Here is a 23418-nt window from a genome sequence, read left to right on the forward strand (position 1 = left end):
GCCATCAGTAAAAAACGTGTGCTAGAATTCAAGATTGAATGCAGGTCTTTTCTTATCTGCATTGCAAAAAAGATATTGGAAAAGTCACCTATCAAATACCCACTAGCACGTGCCATACAATGTCTGAATCCCAAATTAATGGCAACAGATAAACCGAGATGTCAGAAAATGATGATGAGCTTATTAAAGACATTGACAGACTTAAATAGAATTGAGGATGGAATGTCTTCTTGCGATGATATGCTGAAGGAGTACAGAGATTTTCTTGATGCTGTTGTCCTTCCAAACAACGGTGTATATAAGGAATTCGATCATATTTCAGGCAAAGAAAGTGTTGATGCTTTCCTGTAGAGAGAAGTTGGTTCGTCAGGAAAATACAATAAGGTGTGGTTGCAGGTGGTGAAGCCAGTTCTTCTTTTATCACATGAGCAAGCCACAGTTAAAAGAGGATTTTCTGTTAATAAGGAAATTGAAATCGAAAATCTTCAGCAGAAGTCATTTCAAGCGCAAAGAATAATATGTGACTACGTCAGTTATGTTGGTGGTGTAACAAAAGTAGATATTTCGAAGGAACTCTTAGCTTCTGTATCAAGTGCCCGTAGTAAGTACCAGTTATTCATAGAAGAAAAGAAGTTGCTGATGCTGTTCAAGAGCTGAAGAACAAAAAGAAACTGTTACAAGATGACATAGATGAACTACAGAAATCTGCTGACAAATACGCCGAAAAAGCGGAACAATGAGGCAGTTTGACTTTCATTGCAAAATCAAACAGCATGAGAAGATCTGCAAAACAAAAAGAAGAGGAAGTGAAAAGTGTGGTGAAGGAGCTAAGTGAAAAGGAGATGATGTTGAAACTCAGTTAATCTGCATAGCGATGTGTTGGTCTAAAGATTAACAGTAAAGTAATGATATTCTGCTGAACTGCATATTATAACTTCAGAATAGGTATATTTTGTCAGAAATACCTTGGAATTTTTATGTAATATCCCTGGAAGATTAGCCTGAGTATCCTGGAACACCCCTGGAAAATCCTGGAATTTTTTTTTTTGCCAAGTGCGTGGGAATCCTGCATGTGTCAGAGAAGCAGTACTTAATTCAATTTGTTTTGTATATGCCCACATTCATGTACAGTTACATATAAAGAAACTAAAAGCAATTTTGTGTCCGAGCGTTATATATGGATATGGATATATGAAGGCCCATAAATATGCAAATTACCGGTATGGGCCCTAAAATTAATACAATAAATTTGGTCTAGGAATTAATTCGTGCGGTTGGTACGCACACATTGAAGCTGTAGTACAAACACAAAATACATAAATACCTTAAGAAAAATATTGTCCATCGCTAGCCACCACTTTCGCCCATCTGTCAGGCAATGTACGGATTCCGTGGCGAAAGAAGTCCTCATCCTTGGAAGCGATCCAGTCAGAGACCCATGTTTCGATATCTTCTGAAGAAGTAAACCGCTGTCCAATCAAATCGTTGTTCATGCAATCGAACAAGTAGTAGTCCGAAGGAGCAACGTTTGGTGAACACGGCGGGTGGGGTAAAACTTCCCATCCGACATTTTCTAAATAGGTTTTGACCGGTTTTGCGACATGTGGGCGAGCGTTATCATGTTGAACAATAAGTTTATCATGTCTGTTCTCCCATTCTGGTCGTGTTCTGGCCAGAGCTTGCTTCAAACGCATTAATTGTCGTCGATAACGTTCTCTATTCATAGTTTCACCCGGTTGCAGCAGCTCATAGTACACCACACCTTTCATATCCCACCATATGCACAGCATAACCTTTGCACAGTGAATATCTCGTTTTGGTTGTGATGGACCTGGTTCACCTGGTTTCAGCCAGGTCTTTTTTTCGTTTAGGGTTCTCGTAATGGATCCACTTCTCATCACCCGTAATAATTCGACGCAGAAACCCCTTTCTGCTCTGTCGTTGAAGCAGCAATTCGCAAATGGTTTTTCGTCTTTCAACGTCTCTGTCTTTCAATTCATGTGGAACCCAATGTGACATCTTTTGAATCATTCCCATGGCTTTCAAGCGTTTGGAGACTGTTGTTTGATCAACGCCTAATGCTGCTGCAAGTTGTTCCTGCGTTTGACACGAATCCTGCTCGAGCAATGCTGTCAATTCTTCGTCTTGAAATTTTTTGGGCTGTCCAGCTCGCTCTTGGTCTGCCAAGCCGAAATCACCACTTCTAAACCGTGCAAACCACTTCTGACACGTTCGCTCAGCTAGAGCATGGTCACCATACACTTCCACCAAAATACGATGACTTTCAGTCGCACTTTTCTGCATGTTAAAGTAATGCAGCAGGACACCCCGCAAAAACACTTTATCAGGCACAAATTGCGCCATGTTCACTTAACTACAAACTGGTGTTGTTGACGCTTTAATCCACTGCCCTATATTACGAACGATACGCGATGACAGGGGTTTGCAACACATGTGTGGATACACGGAACTGTGGGACGCTCCGTTCGTTGCGCCATCTCTTGTCCACCCGCACGAATTAATTCCTAGACCAAATACATTGAAATCAATTTTACACGAATCCCGAGGGGACACTTCGCGAATGTATATTGTTACTCGTAAAAAATAGCCCTTCATTTGATTTTTATTTTATGTAGAACCCAAATGTCTACAAATCATATTATTTCACAAGCTTGTAAAGTGGGTGAAGTTCTACCGCACTGCCAAGTTTGATCCAGACGGGATAAGTTCTGTTAAACTCGAGTGATATATAACGTCTCTCTATTGGCTTTTCAGAGAAAAATGGAATGAAGGAGAAAACTAGATCATGAAATTAGCTTACTATTGATAAAGAAATTTTGTTTAATTCTTCTAGTTCAAGTATGACTTATAGGTCAATAGAGAATTTTCTACCAGAATTTAAACATTTCTGTAGACTGTTAAAAATAAATAAATAATTTAAAAGCCTGAAAAGTAACTAATGGAATAAAATACCTGCATTAAAGCGGTTAAGACATCCAAAGCCACAAATTCAGCAATTTTATTTTTTGAGCCGAAAAGGAAATTCAAAGGTTTTTTAAAATTAATTAGTTAATTAATTAATGTATATACTGCACCACTGGTTTTACAAGACCAAGGTTGGTTATATCGAATGCTCCCGAAAAAAAGAAAAAAAGTATGAGTTTCAAACCTGTGTTTGCCAACTTACTGTTTCAGAGTAAATCACATCACTGCTAAGTGTTCCCACACTGCTTTTTGTTAAGTCCATATTTTTCTTTCGTGAGAATACGGTCGCTCAATGGTAGTATGCTCATCTCATCTAAGATATCACTGCTTCGATTTCAGACCATATTAGTTTTTGTTGTACATCATCGTGTTCGTGGGCTTTCTCGATGTTCTCCCTTTCTCTCCCAAATTCTCATTCCATCAAGTCCTTTAATAATTATTCCCTTTCATTAACCATCCGTCTCTTTTAGCCTACAGGGCATTCGCGTGGAGACGTAAAACTGAAAACTTTCATTTTTTTCTCTTTCTTTAATATTTTCATGACTTCTCATACTTTTAACTTGAGTCACGAATTCTTCAGGAAAGAGTCAGAAACTAGAAAATGGAAGGCTTATACAGTATAGGAATAGAATAGACGTAAATGAGATGACTGGCATAGTTACTGTTATGTTTCTTCTTTATTATCTTCATTTGAAATGTGTTTTCCTATATCCTTTTGTGGTGATAGTATAGAAAATTCATTTTATTGTACTAATTTGTTGTTTTTTATGTATTTACTGTATCGTTTTCACTTCACGTTATAAATAACATCTACTTGTATCTTCAATGATGTCATTAGAGCCTTTCGAAGTACTTCAATTGTTAACTATTGCAGCTACTAGGAAGGGAAGTTGTGTGTATTCTGTGTAGTAAATTCTAAACATTGTCTTAATTCTCAGTATCTGACTTTTGTTAGTTATAACGAGAAATGTTGAATACGACAAGATTTCTTTTGTTTCTTCAACAAATCTACGAGTGGATTTGTTGAAAATAGCATCCGTACTAAAGTTAGTTTTTTAGAATAATAAAGGATGTGGTAGAAGGAACGCCCCTATGTGGAAGCTAATTAATTCACAACCAAAAAGGATAAGTCCGTTATTTTTAGTATTATTATTTGTGAATTATGCATGATCCCATTTTAAATCAACGTGTTTAAAACAAAACATCACTCAAGTTATGATCTTCATTATCGTTACAAAGTAGTCAAGAACAAATACACGATGTTCTTCCGACCATGCAGTGGTTTGTACTGAAAACGGCATTATACATCACCGCTGTTCGACGGCATGCTCTCCATCCAAAGCTTTCATCTCAGATTGGGGAGTTCTCTGTGCCTGGCAGAACTGTCCAATTTCGGAGGGACATAACTTCGGGTGAGGAGCCTGTACTTCAATGGAAAAATGAAATGAAATCTTTGAGTTTTACGTCCCACGGTTATGCCGGTTAGGCTAAAGGAGACGGTGATAATGAGAGATGAGTGAAATGGTGGAATGAAGAAAGTGGGAGGAAACGGGAGAACCCCGAGAAAACCCACGAGCACGGTGTTTGTCCACCACAAAGTTCACTTGGCGGAGGTTGGGATCGAACCCGGGACCCCAAGCACCAGAGGTGAACGCTCTACCACTGAGCCACCGCGCCCCCCTGTACTTCAATGGAAAGCTATCATCGAATAGCTGTATCCGTGCTGGTTTCAGATATACTTTTACGTGGTCGAACAACATCGTGCCTGTGTTGTGGTTATCAAAAATGGCTGGTCGTCGTTTGCAGCGCAGCGCGCATTCCTAGCCCGTTTTGAACTTTGTGTCAATAATAAAGGCCATCACTTGAGTGGAGTTTTTCTTTTACCACATTGATTTAAAATGGGATTATTTTTCGGAAATAAATAAATAACATTTATTTATTTATTTATTTATTCTTTTTTTTTTGCACCCTTTATGCCAAAAGAGGCTCCCTCGTGTTATTGAATTAAATTAGGGCCACTGTGGCTCAGTGGTAGCGCGTTTACCTCTGGTGTGTGGAATCCCTGGTTCGATCGCCGGGCAAGTACGTTTGTAGTAGACAATATCGTGTCGGTGGGTTTTCTGAGGGTATTCCGTTTGCTCCCACATTCTTATTCCACCAGTTCTTTCGGGGCAGCGGTGGCACAGTAGTAGAGCGTTCATCTCTGATGCGTGGGGTCCTTGGGCCAAGTGAGCTTTGTGGTGGACAAACACCGTGTGCGTGGGTTTCCTCGGGGTTCTCCCACTGTCTTCATTCCACCATTTCCTTCATTTCTTATCATCACCGTCTCCTTTAGCCTAGCTAGCATTAGCGTGGGACGTAAAACTTAAAGATTTTCCACTAGTTTTTCATTATCGTTCACTTGCCGTAATAGTCCGTCTTCCTTAGCTTAAAGGGAATTACGTAGGACGTTAAACTTAAGGCTTTCATTTCGTAATATTAAATTGTGAGAAGCTAATGTGGTTTCTAGTAAAAGATTTGCTACTTCTTGTAAAAGTACTATTTAAAAAAATAATAAGAAAATTAAGGATCAGAAACGTTGAATCACATAGTGAATATGAACATATTATTATAAACTATGGAATACTTACAGACTTCCCTACGAAATAATAAATCTAGACTATCAGATTATAATACGATTCAGGTTGTTTATTGTTTTATCCGTAAGTCGAATTGCACACTATTCCAGAGTGGCATCAAATCTGCAAAAATCTAGGAATTTAAGAAGAGCGGTAATAGCCAGGGAATTTTGCTAAGAGTTAGGGAATTTCGACTTGTTAAGAGTGAGATTTTAAAAACATTTGAAATGAAAGCTTTAATACAACTGCAGATGTGGTTGAATGCTTGTTTTTCAATTAGCAACTACAAGCTTAGAAACTTATCTGTGTTTACCACTAACGATATGTAACAAACTTATATTCTGTAGTTTTCACATTATCTTTGCTTCGTTTGTGTAGTGAAATATCATGTTGGAGAATCATCCACAAAATGCAGTTGGATCAACAATCCAATGAGAAATTCATCTCTGATGCTTGCATAATTCTAAGCTTTTTATCTTTCTCACTAGTTGCGATTTTATCGGAGTTTCTTGCCCTGCATTAAGTGAAGGTAGCTTATCATACAAATGAAAAGATTTTGGAATACGGTTACTCGTACATGAGTTATTGAGTTTTCATTGTAATGTAGGTTTATTTCGGAAGTGCTTATTAGTTTATGAAATTAGCGATAAAGTTACACATTAGCATATGCTTTGGTTCAATACCCAGTGGATAGTGGGACTAATTTAATCAGATTCTTGATCTTTAAATATGGGATACGTTTTTAAGGGTTATATATATATATAATGCAATATTTATCATGTAATAATTTCCTATCAATAGTTATACATTTGTAATGTTTTAATTATGATAATTCGTCTCATATATTATATATATGGTTTGTTCTTGTTTTAAATTTATTATATTACAAATGACATAGCAATTTGCGAACAATATTTATGGAGTGTGAGTTCAAATAAAGTTTCAGTGTATCTCTTTCGTCATTCTTTGAGTCAAATTTTTGTTTGCTTTTTCAGTGTCAATACAAAATGTTCAGAGTTTTATAAAACAAGATTTATTTATTTTTTTTTAAAGACAAGTCGTGTAAAAAATATTTTGTGACTGGAATGGAACTTTTGAGGGTAAGCCTCGATGGGAACAGTCGTGCTAGCTTTCCTCTCCAAAAATACGTAATAAAGACTGAATTTCTTTATTTAGCAGTTCGCAGTGAAATGAAAGACACGAAGATGGAACGTCAGAATTTTCATTAGTTGTTTATTAATGCAGACGGAGGAAATTTGGATCACCGATAGAATTCTGTAATCAAACACTAAATAAAAAAAAAAAAAAGTTGTCAACAACAACAACATACATTTTATTCTTCATTTTACATATGCAAATAGGTTTTCTTAAATTTTTTTAAAAATCTCACTTCACCATGTTCTGGCAACATTTTTCTGCACTCAACAAATACCTGTAATTACACTATGACAGATCTGTAAAGAAAAGGCTGCTTAACATTTTCATATACAAATACAAATTTAGTACATAAGTGAACAGACTAGAATGGACCATTCTAAGGAAATAGTGCACATACTGACACAAGTAATGAGAAGTGAAAATACTAAACAAGACAAATCTTTCCCAGAATACTTTTACACCTTAAAAATGGAGACGTAATTAAACTGATAAGTGGTAAATACTTTTTAGTTTTTTGTGGATACTTGGATTGTTTTGTTAGTACAGAAATAAAAAGCTTGATAATGTCCCAGTGATTTTTTCCAGTTTGTGGTATACGTGTTCGCGAGGCGCCTGTGTGAGTTGAAATATTGAATATTAAGTTTTAACAGTGATGCAAAGCACCAGATGCAAAATGAGTTCATTTTCAACACAGTTGAACGTTTTTCTCATAATGTAAAGTACCTATGTGCAAAAATGTTGGGTAATTTGCAAAGCAATGTGTATAAGCATTGTGTACCGTAGAAAACTCCAGTTAATTAAAGATTGCTTTCTTACCTTTTAGGCTGTTGTTTTGGAATCTATTGAAAATCCAGCAGAGCTCTTAGTAGTTGGGATCACTCATTTATATTTTCATCCTGATGCTGATCATATTAGACTTATTCAAGCTGGAATGGCGTTACAGTATCTGCAACAAGTTGTAGCAATGCAATCTTCCAAGGTATGTAAAGTTAGAAATATTTTTCTTGATAACAGCAGAACATTGTCCCACTTATTTTAGAAGGAATTTAGAAATATCTATTTCAAAACCTCATAATAACAACATTGCCGTTGCGTATATAATGTAGATTTAGATTAGAAATATTTTGTTTTGTTCGTCTTTGGAATGTTACAACGATATTGTTAGTAGTTGAGGGAAGAAGTGAAATAAGTAAAGCTGTAGATCGTTGTTACCTTATTGGCTTGTATAATAGTGTTATAGTTTTTATTTTTCAAGTCGTATAAAATCTAGCAGTCTGTAAAATATAGACCCTTTTATCGCTTTAAAATTGAATTCTCTATCGTTAAGCTTTCGAATAGTTCGAATAGACGGCTTATGTAATCAGTATATTGGCCGCATCTTGAGCATCAAATTATATATGACCAGTAAATGTACTCCCATCTGCCTTGAGTTATTTAGGTCCGAGTTCGCCAATTCTTAATTCAAGTACCTGACCAGTTTATTTACAATGTTGGATTCTAACATGATTGGAACCTGCAGACATGATCAGAATGTTGGACTCTAATATTATTATGTCAACCACTTTCTACATAGGAATAATTTCTCTCCCTCGGTTTCTGTCTATACTATACTAAATACATTCGAAGAGACCGTTAACAAATGACCAGATATATACTTGCTCATCACTGCTTCCGAAGCAACCTTCAAAACAGTTGAAATTAAAATTAAATAGAATTGTATATTATCTTCCTTTTCAGGCCAATTAGAAATTTAATATATTTTCTAACTCACATATTTAATATATTGGTTCAGTTTTTCAGAATCAGCAGTTCCGTTTCCTTGGATTGTCGTATTGTCAATATGCTTGGAGCAAGTCTGAAACTAGTAATTACATCCAATTTTTACTTACTGCTAACTCAGCAGTAGTTTAATGCAATCTCGGTTTCGACCTTGGTCCATCTCAACCAAATTTGGCAGACGTTATTATGTGGTCTCTGCTGAATTTCATGCCAATTTTCGACCAAATCAATCAGGCCGTTCCTGAGAAACGAAAGTAAACAGAGGTGATGCAGAACTTAATTGCTCGCTCATGAGTCACCAATTTATAAATTTATCCTTTTTTTCTTTCTTTCTTTCTTCGTGAATTTCAATTTTCATTCAAAGACTTGATTCTGAACAGATTTTGTCTTAGTTCGATGGGATAGAGTACATGTAAAAGCATTAGGAATAGCCCTGGTCTCTGTTGATATTGTTCTAGCATTCATTTGTTGATTATGAAAGCTGTGATAACAAGAATGATAAGTAAATCAAATAGTGCTAAGATTCGGAAGACTGATGAAGAAACAGTCAAAATTATTATTTGCCAGTATTGTAAGAGCAGAAGTACTGATATGCTGTCCGTGGCTCAATACAAGTTTTTATTTATTTATTTATTTTTTTTTAACTATCAGTAGCAATTATATCATATGTTGCTTATTTTTCATAGTTCTTCTTTGATGGTTATTTTTGTTAACTTCAGAATCCAAACAAGAGGATATCTCTTATCTTGTGCGGAGATTTTAACAGCACACCTGAATTCGGAGTTTACGAATTAATGACAACACAGCACATACCCGAAGATCATGCTGATTTCAGTAGCAGTAAGTAGTTTTTTTGTACTTAACCTTCTTTAATTATGATATTTAGTATCTATTATCTATAACTTTTACTATTGAGGAACCATAGAAGCGAAGAGGACATTTTGAATTGTAACATGTTTTTTATTTTAATATCTCAATATTCGTTTCATTAGTTTTTACAAGACTCACACAGTTGTATTTAATTTTATTTTTTACTTTTAAAAAAAAAAAATAAATAAAATGTAATGGAAATATTCAAATCGAAAATTTATTATAAGGTGGGTGGAAAATGTAGCGTGGTTGAAACCTTCCTTACTTGTTTGATGGCATTAAGAAATTATAGCAACATCTGAAGTGGTCAGGATTAAACTATTAAAAAAATGTTGCAGACAGTACAATTGGTGTCTACCTTCAAAACTACCAGAGCAGAATATGTACCAATTTTAAGGAATTTTAAATCGTGAATCTTTGGTCCTTTTCCTTTACTTAAAACTTCAAGTTCTCGTGTGAAACGTAGTCTTTGGTTAAACAAAATAAGGTAGAAGGTACTCACAACATAATTAAGCAAGCTTACTTCATTGGATCGGAGTTCAAGTTAAAATTTACTGGAAATGAGAAAAATAGATAACTGGTTTCAAGGTAGAAAAGAGTTGATTAAATGTACTATGGAAACTTCAGAAAAAGAGAAACTACCATTTAGGCTTGGTTATTAATACTTTTGTGGGCAAAATTCAGAAAAAAATTTAGAATGGAGTCCTTTTAAGTACAAACTGGTACGTGCCTGTCATCTTTAGATCCCAAACTGGAGAATAATAATCCAGGGTTTATTTAGACGAGGATGAAATATATTTTGCACATTCTAGATAAGCATAATAGTCTGATTCTGTAAGACAAAAGACAAGATGTCAATTACATTGTATTTTGTTTCTGAATTTTCTCGAAGTTCACGTCACAGGCTATGATAAGAGATAGGTGACATATGGTTTAAGTGACTTCTTTGGAAATATAGCTTTCAACAACCAGAAGTGTTATTTTATATCTTGCTAATGTATGTGTGGAAGGTGGCTTTTTGGTCAATAAGTCATTTCTAGTGAAAAATCAAATTGAAGATTCTGTGGTCAGCTAGTGGCAGATACTCGATTCACTTTGTGTTATAGATGTATTGAAGCTGACAATGCTTATTTCAGTTGTTCAGCTTGCAAGTAAAATAAGGAGTACAACCACTAAAAGTGTCTTCATTACACAGAGTTGTAGAGAGAAAAATAACTAATTAAGCGAAGACATTGAAACTGAAGAGAAAACGAACAAAAAATATAGTTATAATGGGAACAAGATCTTCCTGAATCAGATTTAAGATCCGAAAACAAAAGAGAAAGCTTTGTAATCATTAATTGTGGATGAATATATCTTCATATAAGCATTTTTTTGTGTTACTGATTTCTGCTTTTAAGTATGTAAATTATATGAGACAATCATAAAATATGTTGTAGTGTACCATACATCCTTACTGTATTATGTAAATTTGTTAGATAAGTGGTGTGTTATGCCAAATATGTTGAAAGCATAAAGCAAACAAAATGGTTGACATGGAATATATGGCTGTGTAATAAAAGAGACCACAAGAAAACAGTATAGTATAACTTGATAGTCAATCGTGAAACGACGATCCTCATTGATTTTTGGTGGATTTTTTTCAATGTTTTCGTCGTTCCAAGATGATGAAGGGCGCCCAGAACGAGTATGATCTTCAGCACTCATCTATTTAAAGCGCCCAAGTCACTCGAAAATTTGTGTACGCTCATAGCGTCCTTCGTGAAAGCCTGTTGAAGCATTTGGTAAGCTTCCGTTGCAAATTTTCAAGCAGGAAGCAATATTTCAAACACAGTCTTTATTTCTTTAAATCTGCCATAATGATTTCGGAGGCGGCAAACGAGAACAGTTGAGAAAAACAACACTACGATCAAATGTTAACCTCCTATGCAGATACCGCTTGGGCGACTGATTTGGAAAGGTCTGTATTAGACCTACTACGCGTACAAAGGGCCATGCTCTTTTAATCCAGTTCCTTTTGGGTCCCCCCTCCTAGATAGCGGTTACTTTTGATCGTCATTCCTACAGAAGAGAACAAAGGAGAAAAGAAATATAATTAGAAAAAATTGTTGACAGACAATCTTGTCTTCTCACGGCTACTTTAATCCTTTTCCGTATGTATAGTTTTTTTTTCTTTCTTTTTAGAAAAATATCTTATACAAGGAAAGAACACAAACAAATTATAACTACTTTTAATCATTTAACCCTCAGAGTATGTCTCATTAACTTAATCCTAATCTTTAGATATAATTCTGAAAAGAGGTAAGTGAGTATTGTGTGGTTGTGGTTCAACCTTCCATCTTAACATGATTAGGGTAGGTATATTACTGCTACAAATCAACAAAATAACCTCAAAGATATGGATTTTCTCGGAAGTTAAATTTGAGAAAACAAATTATATAATATCCAAAATTGTTGATGACACCATCAGGAATACACCGCAAAATAACCAAAATTTGTTGCTGAAGAACTGTCTTCTGCAAATCCAGTGTTTAAAACATGGCGGTGTAGTTATGAGAGGAGTTATGCTTTCTACATAATTTATTTTTTCAATATCTTTATGAACCACAGTGACAGTGTTGAATTGATACATCATAACATTAATTTTACAACAATCAAAATCATACAAAATTAGAAAAGGGCGGGAATACATTCAAATGATACAATTTTTGTTTTATGTACCCATAATGGAATACTTATTATTTATTCATTCAATAGACCAAGAAGAGGCTGCGAAAGGATTGTCATTTTCTCATCCGTTTTCACTGGAAAGTGCGTATGGAACACCAGAATTTACAAATTTTACTGTTGGATTTACTGGCTGCTTGGATTATATCTTTTACCAAAAAGATGGGCTGGAGGTCAAGCAGGTATTTATTTTTCATCATATAAATGCATAGATTGATCGATTTGTCGTGCCTTTTTATCATCTTATCCAATAGTAAAATAAAATAGTAATAATAATTTTACGTCCTAAATTTTGCGATTTAATTAATTTCTAAAGCCAGCTTATTCCTTAATGTGTCAGCTGTTAAAACAAATTAGTACTAACGATACAATATCTGTAATGAATATTCTTAATGAAGCATATCTACATTCTTTTTAAATTGTATGTCTTTTTGTACAAGTAAAGTGAGTGTGATGCTTTGTGTTCATCGTTGCCAGCTCCGTTAATCTAGGAACATTCATTACAGTAAACTGGCGCATACGATATTTGAGGACATACTAGTGACAGTGGGAAAGGCAGTCACTGGAATAATGAATAATGGAACGTATTGATCCAAAATTTGAAACACTGCTTCAGTAAAAATTGAAGTATATGTTTATTCAATGTAATCATCACCAGCCACAATAACAGCTTCAATGCGAGATGGGAAGCGATTCACGAATCAAATGGTTCCGTTTTATGTTGGGATATTGCTTGGGTATCGCAACTTTTAGAGAATCAGTTGTGTTGGAGTGTTTATTAGTGTCCCTTTTAACAACGTTCCATACACAATAATCTATGGGATTTATATATGATCAGTTATGTGGCGACAAGTTTAGTTTGATTGATCGTATAAATTGGCTACATCTAATCCTGAGTCGTAACAGCTTAATGCATAGGTACAGAGTCCTGCTGAAACACATACGACCTTCCATTGCATACACTATCTATCCAGGGCTTCACTATTTCCAGAACTTCAGTGTAGCCAGCAGCATTCATCTATAAACCCTGTGGAAAGAAGTGTGATGGCGTGGCTCATCCTTCGCTACTTGGGAACGCTAAAGCGATCTAGTTGCATCAAATTTAGAGCATACAACATGGAGGACAATAAAAAGATTTGCACTTAACCACGTGTCATTTCTCCTTTTCATCTATTGATCTTGATTTTTTATTGTTGTTTTGTTTTTTAATTGGGAAGAATCCAGATCATGCGAAGTTCTTCCGGATATTTCATCTTGTTTACAAGTCGCTTTGTTCTTTAGTGCGCAATGACGTAAACTGCACTTTTCTCATTCCTACTATTTGCAGCGAATGATACGCACCGCAATACAGCTTGTGCTCTCGGACACATTTACATCTCGGCAATGGCCTTCATGGACTTTCTGGGACTCACATCAATAATGTTCTCCGCCTACTGTATGAACTGTGGTGTCTTTATACTGTGTGATCGCTGTGTCTAATGTTTTCGCTTATCTAGAAATGCCCCATCGGAAGTTTCCAACTCCTTCGTGAAATCTCAAGATTGATTGTGTTGTACAGTATTGCAACAATCACAGCTTATCTTAGCATTTCTTTTTATCAACTGAGGGTCTGCTATTGCTGCTTAAAAAAGAAAACAAAAGCAATTAATATTCGTATAACTATTCTAACTAAGTCACATGTCTTCAAATATCTTACACACTTTGTAATACGTAATTTTACATATGCAGATGTGTAAAAATGCAGTATGCACAATCATTTAAAAAAGTAATCATTCTTTTGTTGTATTTTGCCATATGTAATTTTAAGAGCTAGTACTTGAATGTTACTTATCTGAGCGGTATAAGTTATTCTCATTTTCAGTTGTGTTCTTCGACTAAGTTACTATACTCTCTACTACTTCCCAAATGCTCTTGCTTCAAAGCACTCATACAAAACTCCAAATCCTCTTACTGTACATATTAATTTATACTACCCACAATATGTACAGACAAATAATTTTTCAAACAGCAGCTCTATCCCCATTGTATGGTTATATACCACAAATAATTTCTACCTACTCAACTCGTGGAGAAACTCCTATTTTACTTCCAGAATATATTCTTCCCCCGTCCGCAAAACAACTGGCATTTCCTTACCATATCGTCAACAATACTTTCGAGTAGCACTGGATACAATATTTCTCTGTACTAAGGAAAACAGTTGCTTCAGTTCTAAAATCCATCTAGCAACTAAACACAGTGTATTTGTTTATTATTATTATTATTATTATTATTATTATTATTATTATTATTATTATTATTATTATTTTCTATACGTACTTCTTGCACTCCGAAAAATAGAAAATATTTTTGGATTAAGTTCATACATTTGAATTCACATGTTCTTACTACTATTTCTTCGATAGGTCTTTTACGAAACTCATATCCGTTTGTGAACTTCCATAAGCTTTACACAATTGAACTGTGTATCTGAATTAATAGTTTTCACTCATTAAACTAATTAAGACCCTTTACCTATAAAGTATTTTTCGGTAACTTTATTGCTCTCTTCAACTGAGTGAGACTTATTTGGACGGATAATGATAAGATAATTTGACTGTTAGAGAAAAATAAATAAATAGTAAATGACACTGCTCAAACTCCTGTAGCCATATATCTTTCAATGTTGTAAGAAACTGTTATGTGAAAATACACAAATTACTATACGATGAATCTTAAGTTTTGCTAGGCTGCTTACGTTCAAAATTAGTTTCCGATTGAAATATAAGATGATGTACTTCTTTCTAGTTGAAATACAGATTTATGTAAAATTTCTAGTCTGTTTATTTTGTTTTTTTCCAAATAAATATTTAGATAATCCTGGGTTGCATTCATTGTCTTTTTTGTAATCGCATTTACAACTCTGTTACTTTTTTTTTTTTTTTTTTTTTTAAGTAACTTTTGAAATTTATCAAAATGTTGTTTTCTGTATTGATTTGGGGAGGCGAGGAGTAGTGCCCAATTCAAATGATACTACTAAAAGAAAATTCTTTGATAAATAGATATTGTGAATGCCAATTCAGCATTTCAGAATACTACTTTTTCTAGTTTTGGAACTAACTTATAACTTAAATAAAAATAAAAATCTGACTAAGCAAATGTTTATTTACCAATCTGTGTGACGGTTTCGGCAGTATATCATTGCGTTAATCAGACACATTCTGTAACATCAGACAATATCTCTCATATCCTGACTAGAAACTTATTTCTTAATTTAAACGTAGACAACTTAATCATGAGTATACCATTACAAAATATAATAGGGCTTTATAAAGATCAAATTCAAACATACGTAATTTGTACACTTAACGTTTTACACAGGTAATTTCGTAGTAGTATCTCATTGTTATAGAACTACAGTCTTGAAATAGATGTAGACACAGTTACAGGAGTTTAAACAGTATCAGTTATTTGGTTTTCGTGCAATGTTGATTAAGACTTTTAAGATACTGGTAAGATTTTGATTTTATTTTTATAATAAAATTACCATATCTTTATTCCTCCAACTAAGCATTTATCCAGTTGAGAAGAGCAGTTGAACTCCTGAAGTGTATAAGTAAAAAGTATTAATGTCTTGATTCTTGCATTCATTATGTAATATAACTACATACCTGTTTATCCAGCTTTGTCTTCTTAAAAATACTTGTTTATCATCCAGAAATAAAACTTTAAATCTTTGTTTATCATCCAGAAATAATACTTTAAATCTTCCTTTTCTTTTTGAATGACCCTGTATTGTATGTGTAGATAGAAGCAGCAGTATTTTTTTCTTTCTACAGGTTGTTCCTTTGCCCTCGGCAGAAGAGCTGCAACAGCATACAGCTTTGCCAAGTGTTGTTTCTCCATCTGACCATTTAGCATTAATTGCAGATTTAGTGTGGAAGACTTAATTATTCATAAATTGTGTAAGTAAACGAATGAAATAAACAAATAGTAATTCAGGTACACGTCTCTTTTATTAAAAACTTAATTCTTTACTCTTCATGAAGGTATTAAGTCGTGCGAAAAATTTCATTCCCTTTGATTACAAGTGTTATGAATTGAAAAATGCAAGGATGCAATGTTATTGAATGCATGGCACGATCAATAATGTTGCTAATAATTTCACTTCCGACTTTTGGCTGTTGTATGGAGATATGGTTACAATTACTAAAAGTAAGATGAAATGAAATATAAATGAAACAAAAAAAGTTAAAACGAAAAGAAAAAGCCTTAGTAGAAAGCAATGCTACAGTGAGATCTCGTCAGCCCTGGTAGGGGTTTTCAGATACAGAAATCTTCCTACATAGAAACATTTGCTAAGGTTCAGAGTGACCATGTTGTGCACGCACTACTTTTCGAGAGGATACTGAGAATTAGTGACCTCATTCGTTGATTGCGCTAATCATCTGTGTATTTTTTGATAACTGATTTTTAGTGGGACGCACTCCACATTTAACAGCACACACAAGGGACCATCAATCAGTTCATCATATATGAATTCATTGCTTTTCTCTTCCTTCATCCTATTTTCCATTTTCATTATGTTTATCAAGACTTCCAGGCAGAATCTAAAGTTAGCCTTTTATAAACCTGTATAAGATTTAGAATTAACCAAGTAAAATGAAGCGAATGTGGTTATTATTTTAAAAGTTCAAACTTAATAGGGTGGTTTTGGATCTAACCACTGTCCATACATTTATGATTCTCTTAGCAAATTTTTAAAGAAATAATCCAATGCATTAAATAATTTGTTTTTGATGTGATTTGAGTTTAGCTTCTTTTTTGAGCACTGAGGCTATGTGAGACGTGGACCTGTAGTTTAAGGTGGAATCCGAACAACAGTATGCGTTCAAATTTTAATGCTCTCCTACTGGAAATCGAACCCTGCACCAAAGGCGCACATGCTAGCCACTATACAAGCAGGAAAAGCCATATTACCTTGATATCGTACATAGCTGGTAATAAACAGAAAAACTTGCGCGTATAATATATCACTTACTTTATAGTAAATGCAATTTAAAAGTAAATGAAGTTCATAAAATACAGGTCATTTAATTTATTAATAATAGTGGGCGCTTCACTTGGTTGTTTTGGGGTTTAGTGTCTCTTTCAGCACCGGGGCTATATGAGGCGTAAATCTACAGTTTAATGTGGAATTCGAACTACATTAACTCTCACTGGATCCCGCGCTGAAGACGCGTACGATAACTATGTAACCACGACTGAGTTCGTGGGCGTTTACTTCGTACGAAAAATGTGGAGAACTAAAGTCAAGATTTTTCCACGAAAATGTAAAACCGTGATATAAACGGTCATGCGTGTATTTCACAGTGGTCCGAAATAGTGCCCTCTTGCCAAATATTTCCTTCCGCATTATAGATAGTAGCTGTAATAGATAAGTTATTTCCTTGTCTCCTCGAACGCTTCCACATCTTTTATCAATAAGTGTGACTTTTATTTATTTACATCAGCAACAACACAACAAAATAATACTCAATATATCAATACACTGCTGTCGCTTTGGTTCATTTTTTGCTAATTTCAGTTGAGTTGCTGCTAAGAAAGTTTGGTCCAGACTTGATGAGTCGTATACATTACATATGAGATAATTTTTATGTGTAATTGAATATAATGCATTTAAAATTGGATACAGTGTTATAATGTAACACAGGTAGTTTAAAATAACCTTTGCTTTGAAACAACAATTTTAGAGAAATGTTTAATATTTTTTCTGTATAACAATAGTAACATTAACACCTAATAAATTAAATATATTTGCACGGCAGTCATACTGAAATAAATATTACTTGTGAATGTGTCTTTGATCAGAACGAAAGTATTACCAAGATGATTACATTACTTTGTGCAAGAGATACCTGCTCCTTACACCAGTGAATCAAAGAAGCTAAAGCAGTGTTTCTCCTGTTCGTAAATTCCCAAAATACTTCCATAAGTCGAACAGGTTCTACCTTAAAAAAAAAAAAAAAAAAAAAAAAAAAAAAAAAAAAAAGTCCCAACATTTTACAGATTCGAGGATAAATATTAAAATGTCACTTAAGTTTCGAGGACGTGAGAAATATTAAGTTAGTATTTCAAAATTACTAACTAGTGGAAAATTTGTCAATAAGTTGATTAATGAATTGACGTCGAAGACAAGTTTCCCAACAATGTTTTAGGTTAAAGACATACCGAAGATACCTCGTGTTCGAGTTCGAGGTTTAGGTCGCGGTCGGCTGCTTCGATGATGGCACAAACCCATGGATTCAAATATGTAAGCGGATGCCGGAGGCATACGCTACATCGCAACCTAGAGGTCGACCGTGATGGTGAATTAGTGGTCGCGATGAGAAACAACTGAGCTTGTTTTTCCATCGATCTTCAGCGGAAGCATCGCTGTGACTCGTGTTTTCATTGGTTCTCCCTGAAGCGCTGAACGGAATAAAATCTTTATTTGTTCAGAATTTCGTCTGCAGAAAATTATGTATGGGTCTATGCTCGAGAGGTTTTACTGCACTGTTAAATTTGATTGTGAAATACATATTAATAGAAGTAGTGAGGAATGTTCCAGCAATAAGGAATAAGAGGCCCAAACAGCATCATAATAGGCACGTTTTAAATAGAGAATGGAAGAAAATAGCAACTGAAATAGGAAAGTCAGATAAGTTCTTCATATTTATTTGAGAATTATAGCTACTGTAGCTTATTATTATATAAGGCAATGACGGTTACAGGGAGGGGGCTTTCGGGTTAAGGTCCGTAAATTGTAGAATTTCTAAAGAAAGAAAAAAAGCTAATCGTATCTATGCTGAAAATCTTCAAATCCATCTCCCAATTCCGAGATTAATAAAATAAATAATTTCTTCTTAAGGTAAATAAATACCTAGAAAGACAAGCACGTATCCATAGGGAGGCAATGTCGAATAATGGAATTGCAGTGACGAAACTTTACTTCGTGAAGTTAATACCCCTTTCACCCGAAACCTGAAGACATACCTGCTTTTAATTTTACTGCGAAATGATTTTCTCGCCCGGATGCTGAAAGAGGACACTTAAAATTGAACTTGAAAATGTTAAAAGTCTGATTCATTGATAGGACTGGACAAGAGATGAGACTCAAATATTTTTGCGAAACACGAGACGAGACTTAGGCATTTCTCATGTCTCGTCTCGTGTCTATCCCTATTTATAAACTGTTTGGTCGTTTAAATTTCAAAATATGGTTTCACAGCGATTTTATACACTGGCGGAATAATTGCACACGTATCACAGCAATGTTTCTCCTCAAACTGAGAACTTACAACGAGGACTCGACCTCTTCACTATATGCGCCCTTCATCCATCGCGACCTGAACATTGAGGTCGTAACCGCGACTTAAACCTCGACCGTGAGGTATCTTCGGCATGTCTTTACCTTTAGTATCTCAAAACCACTTGATTATTTTAGCTACAAAATAAAATTGTAGTATTGTCTTTCGATTTTGCAAATTTTAAAAAAATATTTTAGGATAGAAAAGGATCTCGAGTGTCTGTAAATAAACTATGATATTATATCTACATTAAAAATTAACAAGGATTGTATCACAAGGTTCCAGTCTCAAACACAAACTTAAGCGAGATATTATCCTATTCTACGGCAAATACTTTAATCTTCCAATACAGGTTCGTCCTCTGAATTTTGATCGGTATTTAGCATTGATGATTCATTTTGTTCCAGCACAGAAATAGATTCATTCTTCCATAAGCTGCAATTTCTTTCTGTCCATTCCATGATTTCTTTTGTTGTACAGGGGGATCCTATGCTGTATTCTTTATCTCCTCGTTGATAAACCTCTTCCTCTTTGAATTCAGTTTGAGAAAATGGTTTTATATCGTCACCCTCAGAGATATCCTGGGTTGCCGCTTTTGATTCCTGTAAAGACTCTGTTTGAGTCTCCGCCTCTACCAACATTGGTTTCTCCAATTGCTTCTCAAGTAATCTGAAAAAATGTTACATAATAAAAAGACAAGTGTGTAGAGATGTAAAATAGCTCCTCCCTCAGGTACTAACTATCCGTGCAATATGTTTTGCATGACAATGAATCTCTTAAAATGTGTGAAGTGCGCATTCTTAGCTAATCTCAAACAAGTTCTTCATACATGAAACTTATTACCTTTAGTGTCGAAGAACATTAAGGAAAACAGACTAGCACAGTGTCTCTATCGGTAGAAATTAATACACTTACAGAATTGAAACAAAGCAAAAAATAAATCGCTTTGGCTAAGAACTGAACCTAGAGAGGTGCTCTACTACTTTACGTGCTTTATGATAGATAGTGAAACAGAATATACAACTTAAATTAAAACCACCTTTGAGAATGTAACTCTAGATATGAATGGACTTCTGACTATTAACCCGTCAAAATTTTTGAACATCAATCGATATTAAGTAATCTGGTATAAGTTTGACGTATTCTAATCCATTTTCAAAGGGGGCCGCGGTGGCTCAGTGGTAGAGCGTTCACCTCTGGTGCTTGGGGTCCCAGGTTCGATCCCAGCCCCCGCCAAGTGAACTTTGTGGTGGACAAACACCGTGTGCGTGGGTTTTCTCGGGGTTCTCCCGTTTCCTCCCACTTTCTTCATTCCACCATTTCATTCATTACTCATCATCACCGTCTCCTTTAGTGTAACCGGCATAACCGTGGGACGTAAAACTCAAAGATTTCATAATCCATTTTCAAGAGGTTTTCGGCAGGCTGGAATTGAGAGGTTTTTCAATTCTCAAACATGCGCAGTACTGTAATGCATGAATATACGGTGATAAATCCTAAATAAACTAAGTGATCTGAAAGATTCAAAATCAGCTAAGATGATTCCTATGCAAAATTCTCTTAAAGTGCTAAATATTTCGTAAAAGTCGGAACGTACTTAGAAAACGAATGTCTAATAAGCTGAACTTTTTCCATAAAAATGGAAATAGCTAAAACCAGGCAAATTCTTGAAAGGTGACAGAAAATGGGTAATACGAGCTGCCAATCATGTCACTACTTGAGACCATATTAAAATATTCGAAAAGGCAGTGGGTATTGAACAATTTATTACATTGTATCTATGGTTTATGTCCTTCTTGGACTCTGTGATAATAGAAGACTGGGCCTATTGTGTAGGATTCGAATCATTATTTGTTCTTGTTTTCCGGCTTGTAGGTTGAAGTACTTGCCTTCCAACTATACAATAAGCCATGCGTTTTGTATCACTTTTCTTCTTCCCAGCTGTGCTTGAAAACCCACTAACTTTTTCTTCGTTGTTTATTGCATTGGATTTACAGTATTACACATAAAAAAAAAAAAAACGAGGCTGTAAAATGTTTAACTCAATAAAACATTGTCCACTTAGCAAATAACATAAAACAACAAAAACTTCTATTTTTCTAACAGTAAGGAGGTGGTTACATTCGCGTTTCGTATTCTGTTAATTTTGGTTTTGAATCCTCGTTGGTAATTTTATTGACATTTCTCTCTTCTCTTTTCCCCTCTTTCTTTCTTTCTTATTCGCATAAGGCAAATAATGAGATGATTCTAAGTTCTTTAGACTGTCTTAATATTTATTTAATATAATAATACCGCTAATGTGTGCGCTGAAGCCACACGAAAGGTGGGACAAACTCGGAATTGCTGTATTTGGACTTGGAAATGACAAAGGAATCAATCTGAGTGTATAGCACTTTTGATGGAAGTAGTTTTGTTTCAATTCCTATTTAGTCCTCTATCATGAACTTCATGCTAATTCCATGTTTGACAGTATGGAAACAAGACCTCATAGAATAGTTATAGGGTATTTTCCGGAACTGAGAAGGAAAATATACAAATGGAAGGATAGTAAAAGGAAAAGAAATGGAAGTCTGATGAAAACACAGTTGGTGTGTTGAAACTGTTACATGTTCATGTTTTATATATTTTTATCTCATAACTTTGCTCTGTCTGTTGTTGTGTTTAAAGAAAATAAACACAAAGTTTTGTCATAATCGAATAATTATTAGTGGTTTGGGTTGGAAAATCGCCTTGCATGTACATTTGCAAATATGCAACATGTGATGGATTTTACCTCCTTAAACCTGATGGACTGCAACCCACCAAAATAGGATTATTTCTGTATGTTGAAGGAATTTTTGTTAAAATCGGGCAAGTCTTACGAGCGTTATCGTGGAACAGACGGGCGAAGAGAAACACAAATGCCAATGCCAATCGTGTCCTATGGTAGAAGCTTCGCTAGCGCTCGCTTGAACAATTTTTTTTTATCTTTATTGCTTGACCTTGAATGTAAACGAACAAAAAGTTGAAGAGTAGCCTACACGAGAGTAACAGGAAACCTACCAATCAATAACTCACAAATATATATGTTACAAGTCAGCTGCACTTTAAGAATCCAATGTTCGACTGACCTGTACATAAACGATCTTCTAGAAGACGCACAAATTGCTGTGTATTGGTGATGTAAGCGTGCTTGACGATTAAAACAAAATAAACAAAGAGTTCAAGAAAATGTATAACTATGTATAGAATAGTAATCAGTATTCTAAGTTGCAAGGGTAAGTATTAACATTGTGTGAAGCATATAATCAAAATCAAAATGAAATGAAATCTTTCAATTTAACGTCCCACGATTATGTCCTTTAAGCTAATGGAGACGGATGGTTAAGGTAAATAAATGATGGAAGAATGTGGGATGAAAAAGAGTACCCCGAGAAAACCCACGGACACGATGTTGTCCAGGGATCGAACGAGGGACCCACGTATCAGAGGTAAGTGCTCTGCCACTGAGCCACCGTATTGCCCACCCACGTAACCAAATCTACGTACATAGTCGTACGAACCTATACAGAGCTGTAAATTTTGAACTGAATCTCCAAACTCTGACCTTTGTTGCACAGAGTAAATAAATGAACCAAATCTGCAAGTGTACTATATCTAACTGGAAGACGTATAGATACAATGTAGTAAAGATCGAACAATGTTCGACTCAGTTTTTTCAGTATCTTGAAAGATGTGAAAATGTAGCATTATTACTTACCAAATTTTAGAGCAATTTTTGATTATCATGTTTAGTTCATGAAGAGTGTATAGTGTAAACCTATTGTTAAAGAGTGTATGGTGTAGACCTATTGGTAAAGAGTGTATGGCATAGGCCTATTGGTGATATCGTTTGTGAACATTTATATTATCCTGTGATAGGGTAAACTAAAACTTCCAGCACATATTCTTTTAAAAGAAATTATGCGTTATTT

General features: G+C 34.9%; 2 protein-coding genes across 5 annotated transcripts in view; one reads left to right on the plus strand and one right to left on the minus strand.

The window, feature by feature from the left end:
• Nucleotides 1-23418, plus strand: part of LOC145674573 (2',5'-phosphodiesterase 12) — a 49610-nt gene that overhangs the window by 25052 nt on the left and 1140 nt on the right. For 2 of the 4 annotated variants that reach the window (XM_081744776.1, XM_081744770.1), the window contains exons 6-9: nt 7585-7740; nt 9260-9380; nt 12168-12319; nt 15956-16081. In XM_081744776.1, the coding sequence (XP_081600902.1) occupies nt 7585-7740; nt 9260-9380; nt 12168-12319; nt 15956-16066 (540 nt within the window). In that variant the 3' untranslated portion in view covers nt 16067-16081. Of the gene's footprint in view, nt 1-7584; nt 7741-9259; nt 9381-12167; nt 12320-15955; nt 16122-23418 lie in introns of those variants that run through there. The other 2 variants (XM_081744763.1, XM_081744786.1) reach the window with 1 other exon arrangement.
• LOC145674590 (uncharacterized) overlaps nt 19682-23418 on the minus strand; it is a gene marked incomplete in the record, with an annotated part of 35700 nt that continues 31963 nt past the window's right edge. The window contains 1 exon segment of the mRNA XM_081744801.1: nt 19682-20134. Within this exon segment, the coding sequence (XP_081600927.1) occupies nt 19801-20134 (334 nt within the window).

Source organism: Thermobia domestica, chromosome 2, assembly GCF_964235325.1.
Source record: "Thermobia domestica chromosome 2, izTheDome1.hap1.1, whole genome shotgun sequence".
Lineage (NCBI taxonomy): Eukaryota > Metazoa > Arthropoda > Insecta > Zygentoma > Lepismatidae > Thermobia > Thermobia domestica.